Source organism: Cryptomeria japonica, chromosome 1 (genome assembly GCF_030272615.1).
Source record: "Cryptomeria japonica chromosome 1, Sugi_1.0, whole genome shotgun sequence".
Taxonomy (NCBI): Eukaryota; Viridiplantae; Streptophyta; class Pinopsida; order Cupressales; family Cupressaceae; genus Cryptomeria; species Cryptomeria japonica.
In genome coordinates, this window is record NC_081405.1 from 657,229,851 (window position 1) to 657,251,429 (window position 21,579).

A 21,579-nucleotide genomic window follows, 5' to 3' on the forward strand; every position below is an offset into this window, starting at 1 on the left:
ATCTAAGGAATACTAATCGAGCAACAAAGAAGATAGTTGATCAAAGTCCTTGATAAGAATGATCAGTATTGATAGCGAATGATTAGTTGTCAATGAATACTTGCCAAGTATGATATTATTATGCACCAATTGTATATTCAGACAGTGATATTATTAATGGTGATTATCAGCATTACCAGCGGTAAACATTCCCTAATGATTGAGCCATGGGTAAGTTTGCGTCTATGATAAGGCAGATCAATAACAAGCTCCTAGTTAGGCATGGCATCGAAGGTATTAAGAGTTGTTAAGACAACAATTTAGAAACAATTGCTAAGGTACGATTAATAAATAATAAGAAGTAATGAGAAGGGGCACGATTAAGAATAATGAGGATAGCAATTAGACAATGGACGTGTTTCTTAAACCATAACCCCTCCCATCGCAGGAGTAGTCAATCAAGTCATTTATAGAGGATATATGGAGTTTATCTCTTTTCACAGATCTATCTTGGTTCGCTCAAAATTGAACATTGGCTTTGGTATACAATGGTTGCATTGGGAGAGAGTTCAAGAACCCTGAGAGCACCAAATTGTTGCATGCTTCTAAAGCTATATCAGGAGCAAAATCTTTATACCTTGTTGCAAGCATATAACTTAACACCAAGAACACAATGTATCCCAGTAAGGCGAAACCAATATCTATGTCTGCACCCTCCCATTGACACGTCAAACACAGCTTACGTAGCTTTGTCCCCATTTTTATAAGGAACTAATTTTAAGCATAGCTTCATTAAGAGATTGTAGTTTAATATCTATATACTAGGAGTTTGATATCAGTACATCCAGTGAGACAACGAGATTCCTTTGCATGATTTCTCAGCTTCAAAGTTGAGACAGCAAGTAATCTTATTATTCTACATATCAAATAATTGTGCATACCAGAGATAGTATCAATATCAATTATAATTCATAAATATTACCATTTGCAAGATAATATCAGCACATAGGCAAGATCATTAAGGAATTAGACTCTTGCAATTAATCTTTTCAAGTTGGATGTCCTATTTCATGAGTTGTAAAATAGGAGGGACATTAGAAAATATGTTTGAAGAGTCCTAATAGACCCTAATACAATGATAGAGTGCCATCGGACACATATTGACAACATTTTGCCGCTTCATGACAATATTGACAAGATTTTGCAACTTTTACAAACTTGACCCCAAAAGACTCTGTAGGACTCCAAATCACTACAAACACGTTTAAAATGGTCCTTTAGACCTTATTACAAAGTTGAAACACCAAAATTGAATCAAAACCCAAGAGTTGCCTCATGGAGGCATGAAGGGCATTGGGTGTCGCTGCACCAAAATCCTAGCTTGTGATCAGTATTGGTTGAGCATAAGTCCCCCTTGTATTTCAGCATACATAACCAACGAAGCTATTGTTCGCACATATAAACCTTGGAGTCGCCGTGTGGTCTTTCTTTGCAATCCATGCATACGTAGTGATTTTGTTCAAAAGAGGATAGAGTGTCCTTGACATTTTATTCTAAATGTTCGGTGAATGATAAAACGTACACCAATAGGAGGGAACTCTCCAGGGAGACATCGGAAGGAGAACAGCTGAGGGCAACTCATGGGGAAAAGACACTAGCAAGGGCCACAAAGAGAGCATGGGGTTCACAGGGGCTCGTCGTAGTACCCTTCTCATTTGTGCCAACCCAACTGGTACTTCCGACACCAATAGTTGATTCTTTGCAGCGGGCCCCAGCTGACATCCTAACAGGATGGAGGACAACAGCAATAACAATAGTACCTCTCGCCGACAGGACAAGCACCAACATGGCTATAGAGCCGACCATCGGCATTCCTATGAGCGTGACCATCCAGAGGGTCACAGACATAGAAGAATCTGCTGAGCCCGAGATGGATAGTTGGCTCAGCGAGCATGCTGCAACAACCAATATTCCGCCACCATCACCATCCTTACTAAGAGACTTGGAGGACAATGGAGGTTGTGTTGCTGGCGGAGACATTGGAGAAGGGAGTATTGTTGGCGAAGGCATACCGACGGTAACCCATGCCACTGGAGAGAAGCAAATGGCAATGCCAGAAGACGAGCGTCCGAAGGTACGTGTATAGATGGAGGGGGAGAATGGAGCAAAGCATCGTCGAGAGCCCACTACTCAAGATGATGGAGTTGTTGGTTTGAGGGAAGTAGTTCGGATGGAGGCACCACTGGAGGCAGGAGGAGACTCAGGTAGAGTCATACGGCTAGACATTACCATCCAGGTCTCAAGGCCGGATCCAACAGATGCATTCGAGTCAGTCAAGAGATACTTGGCACAGTTGAGGGACATGGCGACAATGACACTGGAAGTGGCCAAACTGTCAGAGCAGATGGATATGAGTGGAGGTACACTAGTGGAGGAGCAAGTAACCAGGATCCGAAAACTCAACAAGGAGGACATCGAGAGGGAATTTGAGGAATGTTTCACAACCAAGGGTTGGCCTCGCACGGAGAATTCTAAGATGATATCGGCCTATTGACCTGCACCACCAACAATAATTGGCTAGTATGCTAGGATTATGGCCGACTTACACACTCTGGAGGCAAAATTCAAAGAGAAGTTCTACATGATGTGTCATGCTTAGGTTGCATTGGAGGAGGCTGAGGTAGTATGTGCATAGATGATTCATTAGGTCGAGGCTGCTCAAGAGACTTTGAGGAGTGAGCTGACGACAAAAGTAGCCTCGATGGAAGAGCAACTTGCTCAGCAGACCTAGCTTGCCAGCTCAGAGAGGGAGCGTCGGGCCACTCTTGAGGACCAACTGCAGCAACAGGCGGCTAGGATACAGGAGTTGGAGGCTTGAGTGCAAATCCAAGACAAAGACCTGAAATTAGCCGTCCAATTTGTGAAGACAAGCAGAGAGCGAGAATTGGTGGCTCAATGGGATTTGGAGCTCTGCACTGCGCAAGTGCAATGACTTTGGGAGCAATTGGCTACATCCAGCACGCCATCAACTCTAGCACCTTCTGCAGCCCCAAGGATGTCTCTTCATCCCTCTCCCTCGCACTAGTTTGTAGTCTCAGGCCCATATTTGTCTGTAGTCTTGGAAGACGACTTTTTTCTTTTTTGGGGGGGGGGGGGGGGGTGGGGCTGATGTAGACGACAGATATGCCGTTGGTAATTAAATAAATAAAACTTGCTGTTAGGTTTAATGAATGGCAAATGTAATAACCCTTTTCCTTCTCGAGAGTCAATTGGCAGTTGCTGACGGTTGGCAACCTTAACCAATCGTCGGGTAATATCTATCTATATATTGTATCCAAGGAAGGAATGATGTACTATTGTTATTACATGTTGGAAATAAAAGCCGATCTTTCTACCACATGTTTCTGTGTTTTATATGCTATGTAATTTATATTCTTGTTGTGTGTATACTTCATTCTGTTTATTCCTAGTTAGTAAAGACACACCCAGTAGGGAGTAAACAAGAGACATCCATTAGAGGCTCATGTCTCCTCATTGCTGACTTTTATTCAAATCAGACCCTGACCTGATTTCCTCCATCATTCAATGCCCTCCCATTCCATTATTTATTTCTCTTTTATATTATCATGTCTTCATAGAAGGAGGTGTCTCTTTGAATGGAGATTGTTAAATTTGGTACTTTCAGATTGAATAAAACTCAGAAAATTAGAATAAGGTTAATTAGCTTATTGTTTTCCAGACTTAAGCATAATAAAGGAAATAAAATGCAAAAGACAAAACACAGATACCTTGGGAAAACCTCCTAGGAGGAAAAACGCAGCCAAAGGATCCTCAGATCTGATTATGATTTTAATTCAACTGGACATTACATATGATCTGTAGCCTCTTATGAAGTTCGCTGCCTTTAATTATGGATCTGTAGATGTCTTGATGAAGTTCGCTGGCTGCTGTTGGGGATCTGAAGTTCACTGCCTTTAATTATGGATCTACAGATGTCTGATGAAGTTCGCAGGCTGCTATTGAGGATCTGAAGTTGCCTAATAGAGTTCGCTGTCTACTGCTGCTATCTAGAGTAGTTTGCTGGTTGCCAGATCCCTGAATATGGAATTCACTTTTCACCGAAAAATACTTATCATCTGCTTGTTATTGTGCTATGATAATGAGAAGCAAATGCCACATTTATGGGAGACTTATTCCTTTTAACATGTCGGCCTTCTTTTAACTTAATTAATTATATTAATTCCTTATTAGCTAGGGTCGGCCCTATCAAGGAGGCGTGAAGGGTTTAAGTGAAGCGTGGAACCTTTTTGGGTGCACCGAAAGGTATTGGGCTAGGCCCTATATATTAAGGAGGCGGATTCCAGTGTTGCCCAAAGCAATTGGAATCCGCCAGCCCTAATTACAACCAACACTCCCTCTTAATTAGGGAATAGAATCATAATCATAATCTTCCAGCTTGCACACAAGCATAGACTGGATCCACCTTGCATTGCTCACAGAGGGTGGAGAGGATCCTTTTCTACCATCTTACATTTCCCATAGAGGATGGTCAAAAGGTTACAATACCACCTTACATTGCCCGCAGAGGGTGGTTAACATTTACAATACCATTTTACATTGCCCGCAGAGGATGGTTAAGAATTATACTTCTCCCTGAGAAGTTTACAATACCACCTTACATTGCCCGCAGAGGGTGGTTAACATTTACAATACCATCTTACATTGTCTGCAGAGGATGGTTAAGAATTATACTTCTCCCTGAGAAGTTTACAATACCACCTTACATTGCCCGCAGAGGGTGGTTTTATACAATACAAAGTATCACTGAAATTGAGACTCCCTCTCAATCGGAGTTTCATTTTCCACAATACCAAGTCTATCCCTGAAGTACACAAACTTTACTTTGGATAGAGGCTTGGTAAGGATATCTACAACCTGCTCATCAGTGCTGATGTATTTCAGCTGAATGGTACCCCTTTGCACCATATCCCGAATAAAATGATAATGGGTTTCCACATGTTTTGACCTGTCATGAAACATTGGATTGATAGACATTTTAATACAACTCTGGTTATCACAGTGAATAATTGTAGGGTCCCATGGCTGACCAAATAGTCCAGCAAGAAGCTTGCGAAGCCACACTGGTTCTCTGGATGCTACACTTGCTGCAATATACTCAGCTTCAGCAGTACTCAATGCCACTGAGGATTGTTTTCTACAGGCCCAAGAGATCACTGCAGAACCCAAGCTGAAACAAATACCGGAGGTGCTTTTCCTGTCTTTGGCGCTTCCAGCCCAGTCTGCATCAGAATAACCTTCCAAGGTTATTGGAGTGTTACGTGGATACTTCAGCCCAAAGCCAACTGTGCCCCGTAAGTATCTTAGAATATGCTTGGCTGCAACAAGGTGAACATGCTTGGGCAAACTCATGAACTGACTGAGAGCATTCACAGCAAAACATATGTTTGGTCTAGTGTTAACTAGATACATCAGTGATCCAATCAACTGTCGGTACTCGGATGGATCTGCAAATTCAGAGTTAGCTGCAGAAACACTTAACTTCTTTAAGTTAGATTCCATAGGAGTAGACATTGGTTTACAATCCATCATTCTAAATCTTTTCAAAATGTCAATAGTATACTTTCCTTAGAAAGATTTCGTTAGATCTTTGCCATACTTTTAGACCTAGCAAATAATGCATTAGGCCTAAATCTTCATTTCAAATTCTAAAGCTAATTCTTTCTTGCATCTAATAATGAGTTCATCTTTACCAGTCAAAAAGAAGTCATCCACATAAAGAACTAGAATTAGCATTTCATCATTGGCTACTTTAAGTAAATGTTAGGGTCAGCATCATTTGTACAAAAGCCTAGACTTAGCAAATATTTATCAATTCTTTCATACCAAGCACGAGGAGCTTGTTTAAGACCTTACAGAGCTTTCTTTAACCTACACACATGGGTTAATCTATCCTGAATCTCATATCCCTCAGGTTGCTCAATGTAGACTTCTTCCTCAATGACACCATTGAGAAAGGTAGTCTTAACATCCATCTGATGAAGTTTCCAACCCTTAGAAGCAGCAATAGCAATAATTGTTCTAATGGAAGTATATCTAGTAATAGGAGCAAATGTTTCTTCATAGTCTATGCCTTCCTTTTGGGAAAAACCACGCGCTACAAATCTAGCTTTATATTTTTCAATACTACCATCAGCATTATGTTTAATTTTAAATAACCATTTAGAGGAAACAACAGACTTACCTTTGGGTCTGGGCACAAGGTCCCATACATCATTCTTGATGATAGACTGATATTCTTCATCCATTGCAAGCTTCCAGGCATGATGACTTAAGGCTTCTTCAACATTGCAAGGTTCAGTTTCAATGAGATTACACATTAAAGAAACATAGTTGGAAAATACCTAAGGTCTCTTAGTTTCATGGAAGGTGCCACTTGGAGCAGCAAATCTTTCAGCTTCTTGAATAGTGTTTCTTACCCAAAGTGGTCTCTTCTTGGTAACGACAATGTCACTAGGAATATCAGTGGGATTCATGGGTTCTGGAGGATCATCATGATCATCTTGAGGTGGAGGTTCAACTTGCTCCCTCTAAATCTCAGGGTTAGTATTAACGTTTATATTTTGATTATCATTAGATTCATCAATAGCACAGGAACCTTTCGATTTCTTAAACGCAATGTCTTCTTCAAATTTAACATCCCTACTTACCTCAACATACCTTTGGCCTAGGATGTAAATCGTGAATGCTTTGGAGGATTCACTGTATCCGACTAGCATGCCTTTCTTTCCGGAGGGTTCTAACTTTGATCGCTTTTCCTTGGGCACATGAACATAGACGGGACTTCCAAAGATCCCGAGGTGACTAATGTCTGGTTTGAATCCCGTGAAGGCTTTTTCTGGGGTCATGTTCTTTAGAGCACGATGAGGACATCTGTTCTGGATATATACTGCTGTTCTAGAAGCCTCAGCCCATAGGAAAGTCTGCAAGTCTTGATCGTGGATCATAGCCTTTGCAGCCTCCACAATGGTCCTATTCTTTCTTTTAGCAACACCATTTTGTTGAGGATTGTATGGAACACAAAACTCCCTCTTAATTCCTGACTCAACACAAAAATCATGAAAGCTACCGGAGGTGTACTCACCTCCATTGTCAGATCTTAAACATTTGATTCTTTTACCAGAGAGGTTTTCAGTTAATGCTTTAAACTCCTTAAATTTACTTAAGACTTCATCGGATTCTTTAGATTTCAAGAAGTAGATCCAAGTTTTCCTAGAGAAATCATCTATGAAGATTACATAATAAAGGAATCCACTAGGAGATGCTATAGACATAGGACCACATAAATCAGAGTGAACAAGTTCTAGTTTGTCTTTAGCTCTATTTTCACTTTTATGAAATGGACTTTTAACATTCTTACCAATAGCACAACCTTTACAAGTGTTATCATGAATTTGACTAAGTTTAGGCATACCTTTGACTAACCTTTCAAGGGATGGAAGGGCTTGATAATGTAGATGTCAAGGTCTTCTATGCCATAGTTCACATGATTCCGGGGCCTCATTAATGAGGGCTTGAATAGGGTTAGTAGAGAGCTTATAAAGACTATCATATCTATGGCCAATTATACGAGCAGATTTAAAACTATCTTTCTTAGGCCAAGCAAAAACTTTTCCTTCAGAAAATACAATTTGATAACCTTTATCTTCTAGAGCAGAAATGGAAATTAGGTTTCTTTTAATTCCAGGAACAAACAATATATCACTAAGATGCAAGGAAATACCAGAATCTAATTTTAGAGAAGTAGAGTCAAAACCTCTTACCGAATAACGAGCGTCATCACCAATTACCACGTGAAGGCTGGTATCCTTTTCTACTAGGCCTGAAAGATGATCGCAGTAACCTGTGATGTGTCTGGATGCACCACTGTCAATCAACCATGTATTGCTATCTGATGGTACACTGCTAGATAGAGCGAAGATGAATAAGAAGTCATCATTTTGTTCTGAGACTTCATTTAGGTTTGCTTCACTTTGGTTAGGGTTAAACTGACATTCCTTAGCATAATGACCGAATTTGTCACATCTAAAACATCACACACGCGAGGTATCTCTTGGTTTCTTCCAAGGGTGATGGGAACTAAAGGATCTGGAATCCCTATTTCTTTTAGGATAAGGTTGATTCCAATTTCCCCTTTTCTTGCATTGAGCTGCAAGCATGTGATGTTCATCTACATGGGGGCTCTTGGATTGACTCCTTGAGAAGAGGCGAGACTCTTCTTGGATGCAATCATTCTTAAGGCGATGAAGAGAAGGTAACTCCGACCGACCACTTACGGTTTGGATAAATGACTCCCAAGAGTGAGGAAGACCATTAAGGGCAATCATGACAAGGTCTTTATCTTCCATGTTATGGCCAATTAAACCTAGCTGATTCTTTAGTTCTGAAATTTTTATGAAGTAGGAAATAACAAAATCTTCTTTAGCCATTTTGATATTAAATAGTTGCTGTCTTAATCTAATTGCCCTACTAAGATTGTTAACTTCATATGTACCTTGTAGGTGGCTGAACATTTCCCTTGCAGTGGTGAATGAAGCAATAGAGGTGACGAGGTGGTCTTTGACTGAATCAATGAGAATCTTCCTGGCTTTGATAGCATCCCTTTTGAATTGTTTCAACTCAGCTGCATCCGAAGGCTCGGTTAGCTCTTTCGCTTCAATGAATTGGAGAAGATCTTCTTCCTCAAGAACCAACTTGATTCGAACTTTCCATGCAGTAAAATTTAGATTCCTATCAAGCCTATCTTCAACTTTCAGCCCCATTGACCTGATCTGCAAAAGCTACAACAATTTGGAAATAAAGGTGTACTGAATTTTAAATCTGAAGATTGATCTAACCAATTAGCTCTGATACCATGTTAAATTTGGTACTTTCAGATTGAATAAAACTCAGAAAATTAAAATAAGGTTAATTAGCTTATTGTTTTCCAGACTTAAGCATAATAAAGGAAATGAAATGCAAAAGACAAAACACAGTTACCCTGGGAAAACCTCCTAGGAGGAAAAACCCAGCCAAAGGATCCTCAGATCTGATTATGATTTTAATTCAACTGGACATTACATATGATCTATAGCCTCTTATGAAGTTCGCTGCCTTTAATTATGGATCTGCAGATGTCTTGATGAAGTTCGCTGGCTGCTGTTGGGGATCTGAAGTTCACTGCCTTTAATTATGGATCTATAGATGTCTAAAGTTGCCTAATGGAGTTCGCTGTCTACTGCTGCTATCTAGAGTAGTTCGCTGGTTGCCAGATCCCTGAATATGGAATTCACTTTTCACCGAAAAATACTTATCATCTGCTTGTTATTGTGCTATGATAATGAGAAGCAAATGCCACATTTATAGGAGACTTATTCCTTTTAACATGTCGGCCTTCTTTTAACTTAATTAATTATATTAATTCCTTATTAGCTAGGGTCGGCCCTATCAAGGAGGCGTGAAGGGTTTAAGTGAAGCATGGAACCTTTTTGGGTGCACCGAAAGGTATTGGGCTAGGCCCTATATATTAAGGAGGCGGATTCCAATGTTGCCCAAGGCAATTGGAATCCGCCAGCCCTAATTACAACCAACAGAGATGACTCTTAAGAGGGACATCACCTTTTGTCCTATTACTTGCTACCTCTAACATAATCTTAATTGCTGCTTTAATGCTTATTTATCAAGTCAGATCTTAACACAATTATTTTCCTAACATAAGCACTGCTTTTACCAATCGCATCTTTTTGATAATCTTTGATATTAATATATGCATGTGTGATGTCCCCTGTAAAGACTTCCTCTCTTATGCAAATTAATGAGATGATGGACTGATATAATTGTTCCAAGATAACTCAGTTATGAAACCTGATATAATCTAGATGTATAAAGTCTGAATATAATTATAAATATTCTATGCAAAATGAATATATATAGGACAATGTCTTTGATCTGTCCTACAAGATGTCACCCTGTCTGAAATATGTACTTGGTTACATGCGAAATATTCTCAAGTTCAGAATGACTGTATGCAAGATAATGTCTTGATCTGTCCTTCAAGATGTTGCTGTGTCTGAGATATGACCTTTGATTTCTGCACTCCTTTTGATACGATCTGCATTTTGTCTCTATATGCTTGCACCTGAAATGCTGGTTGGTAATCTGCTCTCCCCAGTATAGATTCGAAAGAACAAAAAATACAAGTTTAACGACCCCCCCAATCATGTATTGGGTGATCATTATATATATAGTTTGTAAATATATATATAGGCTGTTGCTCATCACACCATGAGGAAAGAAAATATATAGTTGGAATATTACAGCATTTTCATTTTGGCATTGCATCAAAGAATTTATCAAAATACGAAAAAACTAGCCTAGCACTTTACATAATGGTCACTACTATGGCTGTATTTGTCCTCATCCTCTCTTATTGCTTCTAATTTGTCAATGCAAGGCTGCTACATGCGAGGTGTTACTTGAGGCAGTTGATGCCTCCATTCATCTAACCACAATAGTTGCAAATAACATTTCCCGAGTTCAACCCTAGCATGCAATGCTTTTAAGTGATGTCCCTTACATGGGCGGGTCAGCTTCCAACTTTTGATGCAAATTTCATTGTATTCTAACTTGTTAGGTGCAAACTTGGCATTCACAAAATCAGAAAATAAATTTTATTGTAACATTTTTATTAAAAGAAAGTGTTTAAAAGTAAAAAAATAGTGCTTTGAATCTAATAAAACAAAAACACTTTAAGTTACATTAGTTAAAAAAAAGTTCTGTTTAAAACATGAAATAAAACAACATAAAATGGTTTGTATATCAAACATAAATGAATAACATTAATAATTGAAGCAACATAACATTTTTAATACTATAACTTGATAAACCTTAACTAGTAAAAAATCAGCGTTTTCATTCATAAACAATATTTTAAATCAACATTAAAACTTAGCAAACTGAATTCAGTGCTTTCAAAACATAATTAAAACCTAAGATTAAGATTTAGGAAGAAATGAGATTCTTGCAATGCTTGGAATAAAAGAAGAAAAGAAAATTCTAACCAAGAATCTTGAAATTAAAGTAATTTTTTCTTCAAATTCACTTCAAAGTTGTTTAAATGCACTCAAACAAATTTGTAAATGCTATGTGAGGAAATTGCATGGTTGGATAATGGATTTTCTTAAAAAGACCAAAAAGTCCAATCATTTTTTGTGCTTTTTTCCAGTTTCACCAATTTACCTGCGGGTTTGTCGTGTATGGTGAGTCTGTGTGGTAGAATCAACTTGTCAAAAAATCTGCGAGCTTGAGGTCAAGTAACTCAGCCCTACAAATCACTCATAAGTCACCAAGTAATTGGCAAGTTCTTAATCCTTGTCTAGGAGCATTGGGAACTCCAAATTGACATCTTTGCTTGCTTGCCAAGCCTTTGTATTTTCTGGCCTCTATTCTAGGGCTCCTTACACTCACTTTTAGCCTCCTAAGTCCTTGCACACCCTTGTTAATTGTCATATCACATTTCTACAGCCATATTGAGCCTTGCCCTTCACTATTCAAGCATCCTATTTCGCTGTCCCAGTTTGCTAGTGGCTTTACCACACTCCCTAGGTATAAAACCCATCTTCTTTGGTCATTTCTCACTTGCCTAGGGTGCCAAGAAGTCTTGTTTGAGCTTGTGACTGTCATACACCCATCTTTTACACATTCCCACACTCTGACAGCCTCCCAATTGTCACTTTGACTTCTGCTTTAATGCTCCAGCTTACAAACAGTTTTTTTACAATCTAAAGCACCGCAAGACAGCCCTCCATACAGAGGCAAACATTGTCTACAAACTGTGCATCATCCTGAAAAATCGAACATAACAAAAAATCAGGCCTTTACATTCAGAATTATCAGGCCAGCAGTATGCTATTTTCATTTGAATGTTGTGGGGAGTTCATGCATTTGGAAATCATCAAATTCAAATTGGGAAATGAACATAGGCTGTACATAAAACATTTAGAGCATTGTACTCTAATGTGCCTTAGGATATGCCCAAACATAACACAGGAGTTGTGACGAGAGGGCCTTCACGCTCTTGCTTTTCCTATTGTCCTTGAGCAGCTTGACGTGCTTGAAGATTGAAACTAAGGTTAGCCATTCCCTTGCTGACTCCTGGAATTATTCTGCAGACTAGGGGCATATTCAGGTGCTTTTAGCCATTGCCTTCCATTGACCTCTTGCTGCCTCCTGTTGAGGCACTGCAAGAACGCTTGCCCACTCATGCTAGAAGACCACCTTTACGCTTACTGTTTCCTAGACCTCAGTTAGAGCCTCCTTAGGATATATTCAGAGGCCTGACAAACAACACAAACTCATCTCATTCGGCCTTTCTCAATCATCGTCTCCTTATGTAACCTTTGGTCAAGTCCCCCACAACTTACTTTTCTTAGCCAGATGGTGTGGTGTGGTTGTATAACTGCACCTAGTGAACCAGTTTTCCCAACTGGATAGATATTCTTCTCACCAAATGAAAACCTTGCCTATGTGGAGTTTCGTTTGAGTTCTCTGTTAGGGACTTCTTTTTATGAGATCCTAGAGCCTTGAGTTGAATTTTATTTTGGATCTCTTATCAATCTTTAAGGCTTGCTTTAGCCCAACCCTAAGATGTTGTATGGTGTGGATTTCCTTCATTGGTTTTTTCACATATGCACAAGGCTGTAACAATCTTACTGTTGAAACCCTTGGCTAATGCACTATATAACAACATAAAATGTACCTACTGTATAGGATCTTAATACTCTGTGATAAGGAAAAGAAGGAAAAAGCAGTGCTCAAATGAATCTTATGTTGGACAGTTGTGGTTGGGTTCCAATTTTGCTTAACTATTTGGGACCATGACGTCACCCATTTTACACACAAACTGACTGTAAATACTTGGCCTACATCAAATGCAGAAAAAGCAGCAACCATTATTAGGATTAAAGGAAAAGAAACTAGTCCTTAAAGGACACTGTATGTTTCTGTTCAAATATTTGTGGTTTGAAGTTTCTATTAATTTTGTAATCTCATTTCTTATGAAGTTGACATATTTAAACTTGAAACTGGACAGGTACTTGTAATAGATCTTCTTGGATTTGGCACAGCATTACGCTTAATTATGATTCTATGCATTTTGCTATGCTAGTTTAGTTTTTTTCCTTTACTTCTCATTTGGTAATTCTGATGGAATGATAACCCCATATGGTATAGTTTGGTAGCAGCATATTCTTATGTTTAGCAATGCAGGTTGATTTGCTACTGGGAAAGGCATACTCAAATTGGGGTCATGTAGGAGATGCTACAGCAGTATATGATTCGTTGATAGCTACCCGACCAAATGATTTTCGAGGATACTTAGCAAAGGTTATAGATTGTACTACCAATAAGTTTACTTAGTTGCACATTAAACATTAATGATTAAAAGAATTATTCTACAGAAAAAAATGTTCTTCAAGTTTCCTTTAAATGAAAAATAGCTCTCTTTCGCTACTATGTTGTCTTTTATTTCCATTTTTCTGTGAGATATGAGATGCTTGATGGGCATAGTATTTATGCAATCAATATCAATCTCTACAAAGACGTCAGGCTATATTTTTTTTCACTACTGCCAGTTAGTACCGTATCACGTATTCTCTGCCACAGCTGTGCATGGGATTTGAAATATGTTATCTCAAATTTCTTGGAACTTGTATTCAAAATAATTCTCAATTTTTTTTGGTAGAATGGTATGGAGTCTGGACTATGGCCTAAGAGTACTTTGAGATTTTTAGTGAATCATGTTTAGCATCAAAAAATTTATTCATGGATAACTTCTGGTAATCTTTCAGACCATAGAGTAGACTCTCTCTGACCTAAAATAAAAGCAGAAAAATTATGAATCAAGTTTCATATATTTTAACGAATATTTGTGAGGATGTCAAAGCACCTTATCCCACCATTTGATGTCAAATAACCATTGAGTTAGAATGGCATTTGTGGAAAATTCCTTCTGCATCTCAAATAATCTATTGTCTAAAACAAACATAGATTTCTTTCGTGCAGGAAACCATAACTTAATGTGTTAGAAGCTAGATTAGGGTTTCTTCTACAATTTGATTGAATTTTAATTTTATTCTAGATTTATGGTTTTATCAAAGTTGCATGGACACAGATACGCAGATACAGATACTTCCATTCTTTGAAGACCCCAATATGGATATGACAGTCATAAAAAACACATACACATATATTTAACACAATTTACTAAGTTATTAAAGGAGATTTTTAGTACTTAAAAAGCAATATAGACACATAATTGCTACATAAATAAATATAAGTTGATTTAACAATTTAATATACAAACCAGTGCCTATAATTAAATTAATAGTAATGTCAATTAAATCTAAATTAAAATAAAATAAAGTAAAATTTAAATATAAAGAACTAAATAAACAATAATAATTTAAACTTAAAAACAAAAAAATTAAATTTACTTTCACATTTAATTTTTTAAAATTTAATTAAAAAATAAAAACTATAATAAAATAAATAAATATAAATTAAAATGATATTAAATTTTAAATATATATGCTCGCAATGCCTTCGCACTCCTCTACTCCTGTGCATGCTGCTTTGCCCATTGGAAGTGATTGTCGTGGACTACTACAATCTTCACCCGATTGCAAAGGCAAGAATGGGGGTTTCATTTGGCACAACCTTGGCTTTTCTTGTGCACGTTCTTCCCTTTCCTATGGCATTGCCTCTGTTTCGGACTCTACCTCACAGTGTTTTGCTTCCAAATCCATCTTGGATGGTATGGACTCTATGCACGGGAAGGGTATTGTTGTGGGATCCGCTATGGTGTTTCTTCTAGGTGGAAATTCATCTTGCCCTCGGCCCAACTGAAGTAAAGCAGATCCACCATTTAAGGGTGTGGCTAGGGTTAATCTACCCGACTGGGGTGATGCACAGGGTTCTGGGGCCCAATCTGTATGCTATTTTTCTTAACAGTAGGAGGATTCTTGGTTCAATTTCAAGGTGGCACTGGGTTTGGATGCCCTTGATTTGAAGGCGTGGTGGTTGCTGCCTGGTCTGAATTTGCCGTTGAGGGATTCCCCATCAGATTTTTCTTCCTCTCACCCCTGCACCTCCCAGAATCCTCCCTTTTCCACTCTCCACTCGGACTCAATGCCTTAGATTTGTTTGGACAAGATCGTCTATGAAAGAGAGGAATATTTGTAGGATCACGCCCCAATTTGCAGATTCATGAAAGTCTAGCTGAAATTGTGTCCACTCTTGGATAAGCAAGAATTGGAAAGAATTCATGGAGGTTGAAATCAACATCTACCTTTGTGCCAAGGGGTTTTTTATCTTGGAATTCGATTCTTTGGAGATAAGCAGATGATTTTTAACACTGGTCCTTGGTTTTATCAAGGAGATTTTTTTTGCATCAAGCCATGGTTCCTCTCTTTCGATTCACGAACTAAAATATTTTTTTCTGCATTACTTTGGGTAAGATTGTCCTACCTTCCTCTGCAATTTTGGGAAATTGAGTGTTTGAAGGCTATTGCCAATGGGCTTGGTAAGTATCACAGCATTTCAAAAAATACTATCAATTGTGAAAGCTCTACTTGTGCTCGTTTATGTGTTGAATTTGTTTTATCCAAACACCTACCGGCTGAAATCTCACTAAAGGTTGGGAATAGACATTGGAGACAACTTGTAGATTACGAAAAGATCACTTTTAGATGCAGAAAGTGTTCCTCAACTGCCCATAGTACCTCCCTGTGCAATAAGAAGCATACTATTGAGCGGGCTAAAGCTGTCCCATATCAGCTCACTTGGTGGATTGGGGCTGAGTCTGGCCACGATGTTATTGCACCGAATGTGAAAGATGACTCATCTTCTTCACAAGCTCTAAAGGAAGTGAATCCTATTCCTTGTTTCCCCCCTTCAATGGATCTGCAATTATCAAATCATGGGAGTAAGCCAGATGTTGGTTCAGTTGTTGCTGGTGTCTTTCTTATTCCAGCTGAGAAATCAGACTCAATATTGAAATCAGGTCTACTGTCTCCTGTGTCTCTGGTGATTCCACTAGATTTATTTTATGGAGGATCCACAGAGAAGGAAAATTGCAACAAATAGAATCTCTCTCACAAGACTAAACAAGAATGGACGGAAGTAAAGAAGAAGAAATTGCCTCCTTCTAGACTCAATCATCCTATGACATTAAGATCAGCAAAGTTTGGGGAGTAACTATGAAATTATGTGTTTTGGTGCACACCCTTTTGGGTTGTTGTAAGTTCTGTTGTCATGTAGTGCTATATCTTTTTGTTAGTTGAGTAGGATTAGTTTTTTAGCATAGCTTTGTGCTGCTTTTGTGTTGCACCCGTTGTGGCAAGGGCATGCATTTAATAACTTTTTGGGTTCTTATATCATGAGAGCTGTCCCCTTGGCAGTAATTACCTAAACAAACAAAAATATTAAAATTTAAATATTGATAATTTAGTAAAGAATGAGCAATTATATATATATTAATAAATTTTATTTATATTTGAATAATAAATTTTAATTCTTAAAAAATCTCTAACATTTAAACAATATTATATAAATATGAAATTATAAACAATTAATTTTTAATTTTTAATTCTGTAAATTAAAACACCAAAAGAAATGGTAGAATTGCATTGGAAGAAGACCAAAAAAATGGGTTGTTAAAATAGAAAAACATTTCATTTCCTTCCCTATTTGGTGTAGGTTTTGTTAATACCAATTTTTAAAAAAAAAATTGCATGATTGAAGTTTTCTTAAATTAAGTTTGAGAAGATTCACATCAGATTTTTTAAAAACCAAATCACACAGTATTCAGCATGGCTGGAAAATTAGGGATTTTTGGGCACACGTGGGTATGGTATCTGAGATGTATCCGCATTGTATCGTACCCATATCCATATTGGGTATGGGGATATGCACATCTCAGGATGGGTGGGGGCTTATCTAGCTACTTTGATATTTACTAATAGCATTATTCTTGATAAGGTTGCAAAATTCTGACTGGTCATTAATTTCATGATTTCAGGTTGTATATGAACAAAGATAAATTCTTGAAATTCAAAAGCATTGCTAGGCTCACCATAAAGTTGATTTTAGGTTGTATATAAACAAGATAAATTCTTGAAATTTGAAAGCATTGCTAGGCTCGCTATAAAGTTGAAAGCAGCATTAAATTTGTTTTTCTTATTTTCATTTCTTATTTCATATTTATTCTGAACTCTTAGAGTGGGATCTACCCTAGTTTATAGTCAAACACTAGGATATGATGTGATTGTTCCAAAATAGTTTGTGCATATGGCTGTGATATCTATCCCATCAAACTTGCATAGGACTTGCACCTGCTGTATTTATTCCAGTTGCACAGTAAGAATTCGTTTGGGGATTTCAACTTGGGGCTTTGCTTTAAAATCACCATCGGTTGACCACTTAAAAACTTCACAATTTACAATAGTAAATTCTCAAATTGTTAACATAGGTCAAATGTTGTTAGTCAGATGTAGTAGTCTCCCAGAACATCTTTAGCATCTAATAGTGCTTAGAATAACTGTAAATATTTGTGTCTTTTTTGTCATTTTCTACTTATTTTGAGTTTTGAGGGTGGGATCTATTGTCATTTTATGACACCCTTGGTCCATCAGTGAGAACCGATCAGAGATATGTTCCATGGACCAGCGCTGCCCAATTGTTCAAGGAGAAAAGCAATGGAATTATGAAATGTGAAGTGTTGTCTTGTTAGAAGCAAGTTCCTATGTCTTCTCAACTATGGTGACTCCAGTCTCCGAAGTTACCCTAGAACTCCAAAACCCCCAGGTTCCCAAGTTCCTTGTTTTTCAACCCCGGAACTCCGGAATCCCCAGGTTCCCAGGTTCCTTGTCCTTCAACCCCGGAACTCCAGAACCCCCAGGTTCCCAGGTTCTGAAGTTCCTAGTTCCTCAACCCCGGAACTCCGGAACCCCCAGGTTCCGAAGTTCCCTAGTCTTCAACCCCGGAACTACGGTGACCCCGGTCTCCGAAGTTCCTCTTCTCTCTTTAACCCTTTCCCTCTCTATCCTGGAACTCCGGAACCCCGAGGTTTCGAAGTTCCTTCCCCTTTTGCCTTCTCTCCCTAGTTCCTCCAAAACTCCGGAACCCCGAGGTTCCGAAGTTCCTTGCTCCTTCCCTTGTCTTCCTCACTTCGGGAGTCCGGTCTCCGAATTCTTCCAAGCCTACTTCCGACTTGCAACGCTTCCGGATGGCATGATCGACACTCAAGGCTTTAAATGCTCCGACAGTTTTGGTGACTTATGCACTTTTATTGTGGAGCCATAGGGGTGCATTTAATGTTTTTGGCAGGATTTCCATCAAGGGAGGTACGGGGCCATGCTGGGTGACTTATGTCAAGTTTGACTTTGGAAGGTTAGTCAATCCACCTTCTCAGGATTGCCCTTTGTGGGTATGGCTACGTTGCTTGCATGTACAAGTCAAGTGCATGCACTTCCCTGCACTTCCCTGCACTTCCAGACTAACATGCAAGGGTCATGATCACCATTATAACCCATTTTTCTTTATAATGGCTTTTAAGCCTCATTGTAAAGGGTTCTCTCCTTGTTGCCTTGAGCTTTCTTATGCTCTTCTCTTCTCTTGAAGACTTGTAATCTTTTGCATTTCTACAACTATAAGATTGGCCTTTGGCCTTGAATTAATTGAAGATCACCATTCTTGCCTTCTTTCAACTTATGTATGTTGTGTATGCTTTCTTACCTTCATCATAGGTGCATGTCTTGTGGCTTTTCTCTCCATATGTGTTGTGTTAACTTGTTTTCTGAGTGTGACTTGTGGGAATCCTCCTCCCCTCTTGACACTTAGCAAATTCTAACCTCCATACATGCTTTTGGGGCCACTTATGTAATTGAAGTTTGTGCATTTCCAAGGTGTTTCAATTAATTCCTTGTGTCATTTCGGGTGGGGAGAGGAACAATCTCTTATCTTGGTGCATCACCTCCTTTTATTTCAAGCATTTTCTCTTCCCTTTACCTCTGCAAATTGTTAGGATAAGTCTAGGAGTTAGTTTTGAAGTGTTGAGTTGGTTCAACACTTGCACCTGGATTGAGAAGGAAGCCAGCCTTCTCTGGAGATTCAACCCTCTTGCGCAAGGTCCCACACTTCGGGGTTGTTTCCATGTTTCACAAGGTTGCTGAGTTGATAGCTCAGCAAGGGTGCAAGCTTTTATGATAATAGGATCTATAATATATTATGGGCAAGTTGGTTCCATCATTTGGCACTTAGTGATCGGTTTCTTGTGATTTGTTACCATACAAATCATTCTGCTGGAACTTCTCGTGTAGTGTGTGGGGTGTGAGTCGTGACTCATCTGCTTATAGTATTGGCTTCCCTTCTTCCTTAATACTTATCCCCACAAAAGACTCATATTTAACTAGAGTATACACACATTTATTCAAGGTATGCATCGGACAAGAAAATTACCTGTGGAAGTGTTGCACTTGTGAGTGCTCTTTGCAAAAGTAAACAGAACTCCATCATATTCAGTAACTTTTGACATTTCTGTCTTAGATCTTGTTCTATGAAGGTGTTTTAATTGGTAAATCCAGCATGCCCTAATGGTTAAAGTGCCTGTAAATTGGATTGAGACTTTCTTCATGAGTAGTGGCATAGGCATTGTCATTTGTTAAATGTAAAGTTTGTTTTGTAGGGCCATCACAGCACTGGTGGTCTCAATTGTTCGGAGGAAGTGGATTTTAATCACTTTCTAAACATTACTTAATGTATTTTCTATCTTTAAAGTTACGCGTTGTGGATGAGTACATTTAATGTTCCAGTGGTAATCATGATGAATTTGATGATTAACTGCATTATTTACAGGGAATACTGTTGAAGGAAAATGGTAAAAGTGGTGATGCAGAGCGCATGTTTATTCAAGTGAGTGCACATCCTCTTTCTATAATTCGGTGTTTTGTTAAGAAAATAATTAAAATAGTCATTAATTCTTATATCCTGAATACTGATTTCTTATCTAGTAAGGCCATTTCTTCCTTTGTACCGAATATAAACAAGCATTCATCGTATTTGAATTGTATAAATTGTATCAGGCAAAATATTTAGCACCTCCAAAAGTAAAGGCTTTTGTAGACCGTTACACCAGCAGATAAGATGCTCTGAAATTCAGATGTAATACTTGATAGAATACTGGCTGTGGAGCTCACTTGGCAATATTCTCTATTAAAGAGAAAAGTTTGAAAAGGTAATATGAGGACTTCAAGGTCAATGATTTTACGATGCTTATTCAATATTCTGATTGCCAGGTGAACTTCTCATGTGCACAGCCAAGTCAGGTTATAGAAAAACTCTCTTTGGATCCAAATATTAAGTTATAGTCACGTGGAATCTCAGATACAGGGATGAGGTCCGTGTCCTGTACCAATGTATGTTTATGACTATTTTAAATGCAACACATCTGTAAACTTAGTAATATTCTCGAATACCCCTGTTCAAAATGATGTCCTCCTCCCACTCCTTGTATCCCATCTCTCCTGATTATGGCCTAGAAGGCCTAGCTGCAAACTTCACTTGCTGTGTTGAATCTATACCCAGTATCCATGGCTTAGTCTTGTTTGTATTGGAGCATCATAAATAAATTTTATGCCAAATTTGCAAGTCTTCATTTAAGTGTATACTTGCAAGACCACTTTTATAAAAAAATGGTAAAATCTGTTGATGTTGAAGAGAACTTTATCATAAAAAGTAAAACAATGACAATCACAAATAATCTCTTGTACAGACAAAACTTTCAGAATTTTATAAAGTTGTATAAGGAAACAATTGATGCATTTACAAGCCCAAGATTATGATTTCTAGAGTTTTCTTCAGTTGTACTATATACTCACTTTGAAAAGAGCATTTACTATGTAAGCTTTATTTTTCCGTATTGTCCATAGCTTTATATTGCTCCATTTTTCTAGCATCTTGGGAATTATATTGAATTTGTCTTCATTGAAAGTGCAAGAGAGAAAATGGTGCATGGAATTTCTTCATCTTTTATGTCGTTTGTCTGCTCTATGTCTAATTACAACCGATCTTTATATTGTCCGAGTGATTATGGATACTGGATGTGTTAACTAAATAGTTTGGAGATGCCTGTCGAGAAAACAATCATAATATTTCTGTGTTGAATACAATTCAAGAACTAGTGCACTTGGAAAGTTTAACAGTTCATATATTGTGGTTTCCTATGATTACAAATATCCATGCTAGTTTTTGGTGACAAGTCTTATACATTCATTCTACTCTTGTGTTAAGTCACCATAATTTGATTATTAATTTTCTGCCAAATATTGAGTGGTACTGGTTGTTGAGACATCACCTAGAAAAAGTACAAGTTTTCAGTTACAGGTTAAGATTCAGCTAACAGTCCAAGTTATCATGTATAGGCTGTGAGCAAACAAGGGAGTGAGGTAGGCCATGCTTTTCCACCTGAACCATGACTATTTTCCTTTT

At 38.2% G+C, this 21,579-nt stretch overlaps 1 protein-coding gene across 5 annotated transcripts in view; it reads left to right on the top strand.

The window, feature by feature from the left end:
* Positions 1-20,912, top strand: part of LOC131050449 (uncharacterized) — a 256,321-nt gene extending 235,409 nt beyond the window's left edge. For 3 of the 5 annotated variants that reach the window (XM_057984626.2, XM_057984627.2, XM_057984629.2), the window contains 3 exons: positions 13,303-13,419; positions 19,948-20,004; positions 20,175-20,912. In XM_057984626.2, coding sequence (XP_057840609.2) covers positions 13,303-13,419; positions 19,948-20,004; positions 20,175-20,234 — 234 coding nt within the window. In that variant the 3' untranslated portion in view covers positions 20,235-20,912. The remainder of the gene's footprint in view (positions 1-13,302; positions 13,420-19,947; positions 20,005-20,174) is intronic. The other 2 variants (XR_009106948.2, XM_057984628.2) reach the window with 2 other exon arrangements.
* Positions 20,913-21,579: the final 667 nt, after the last annotated feature.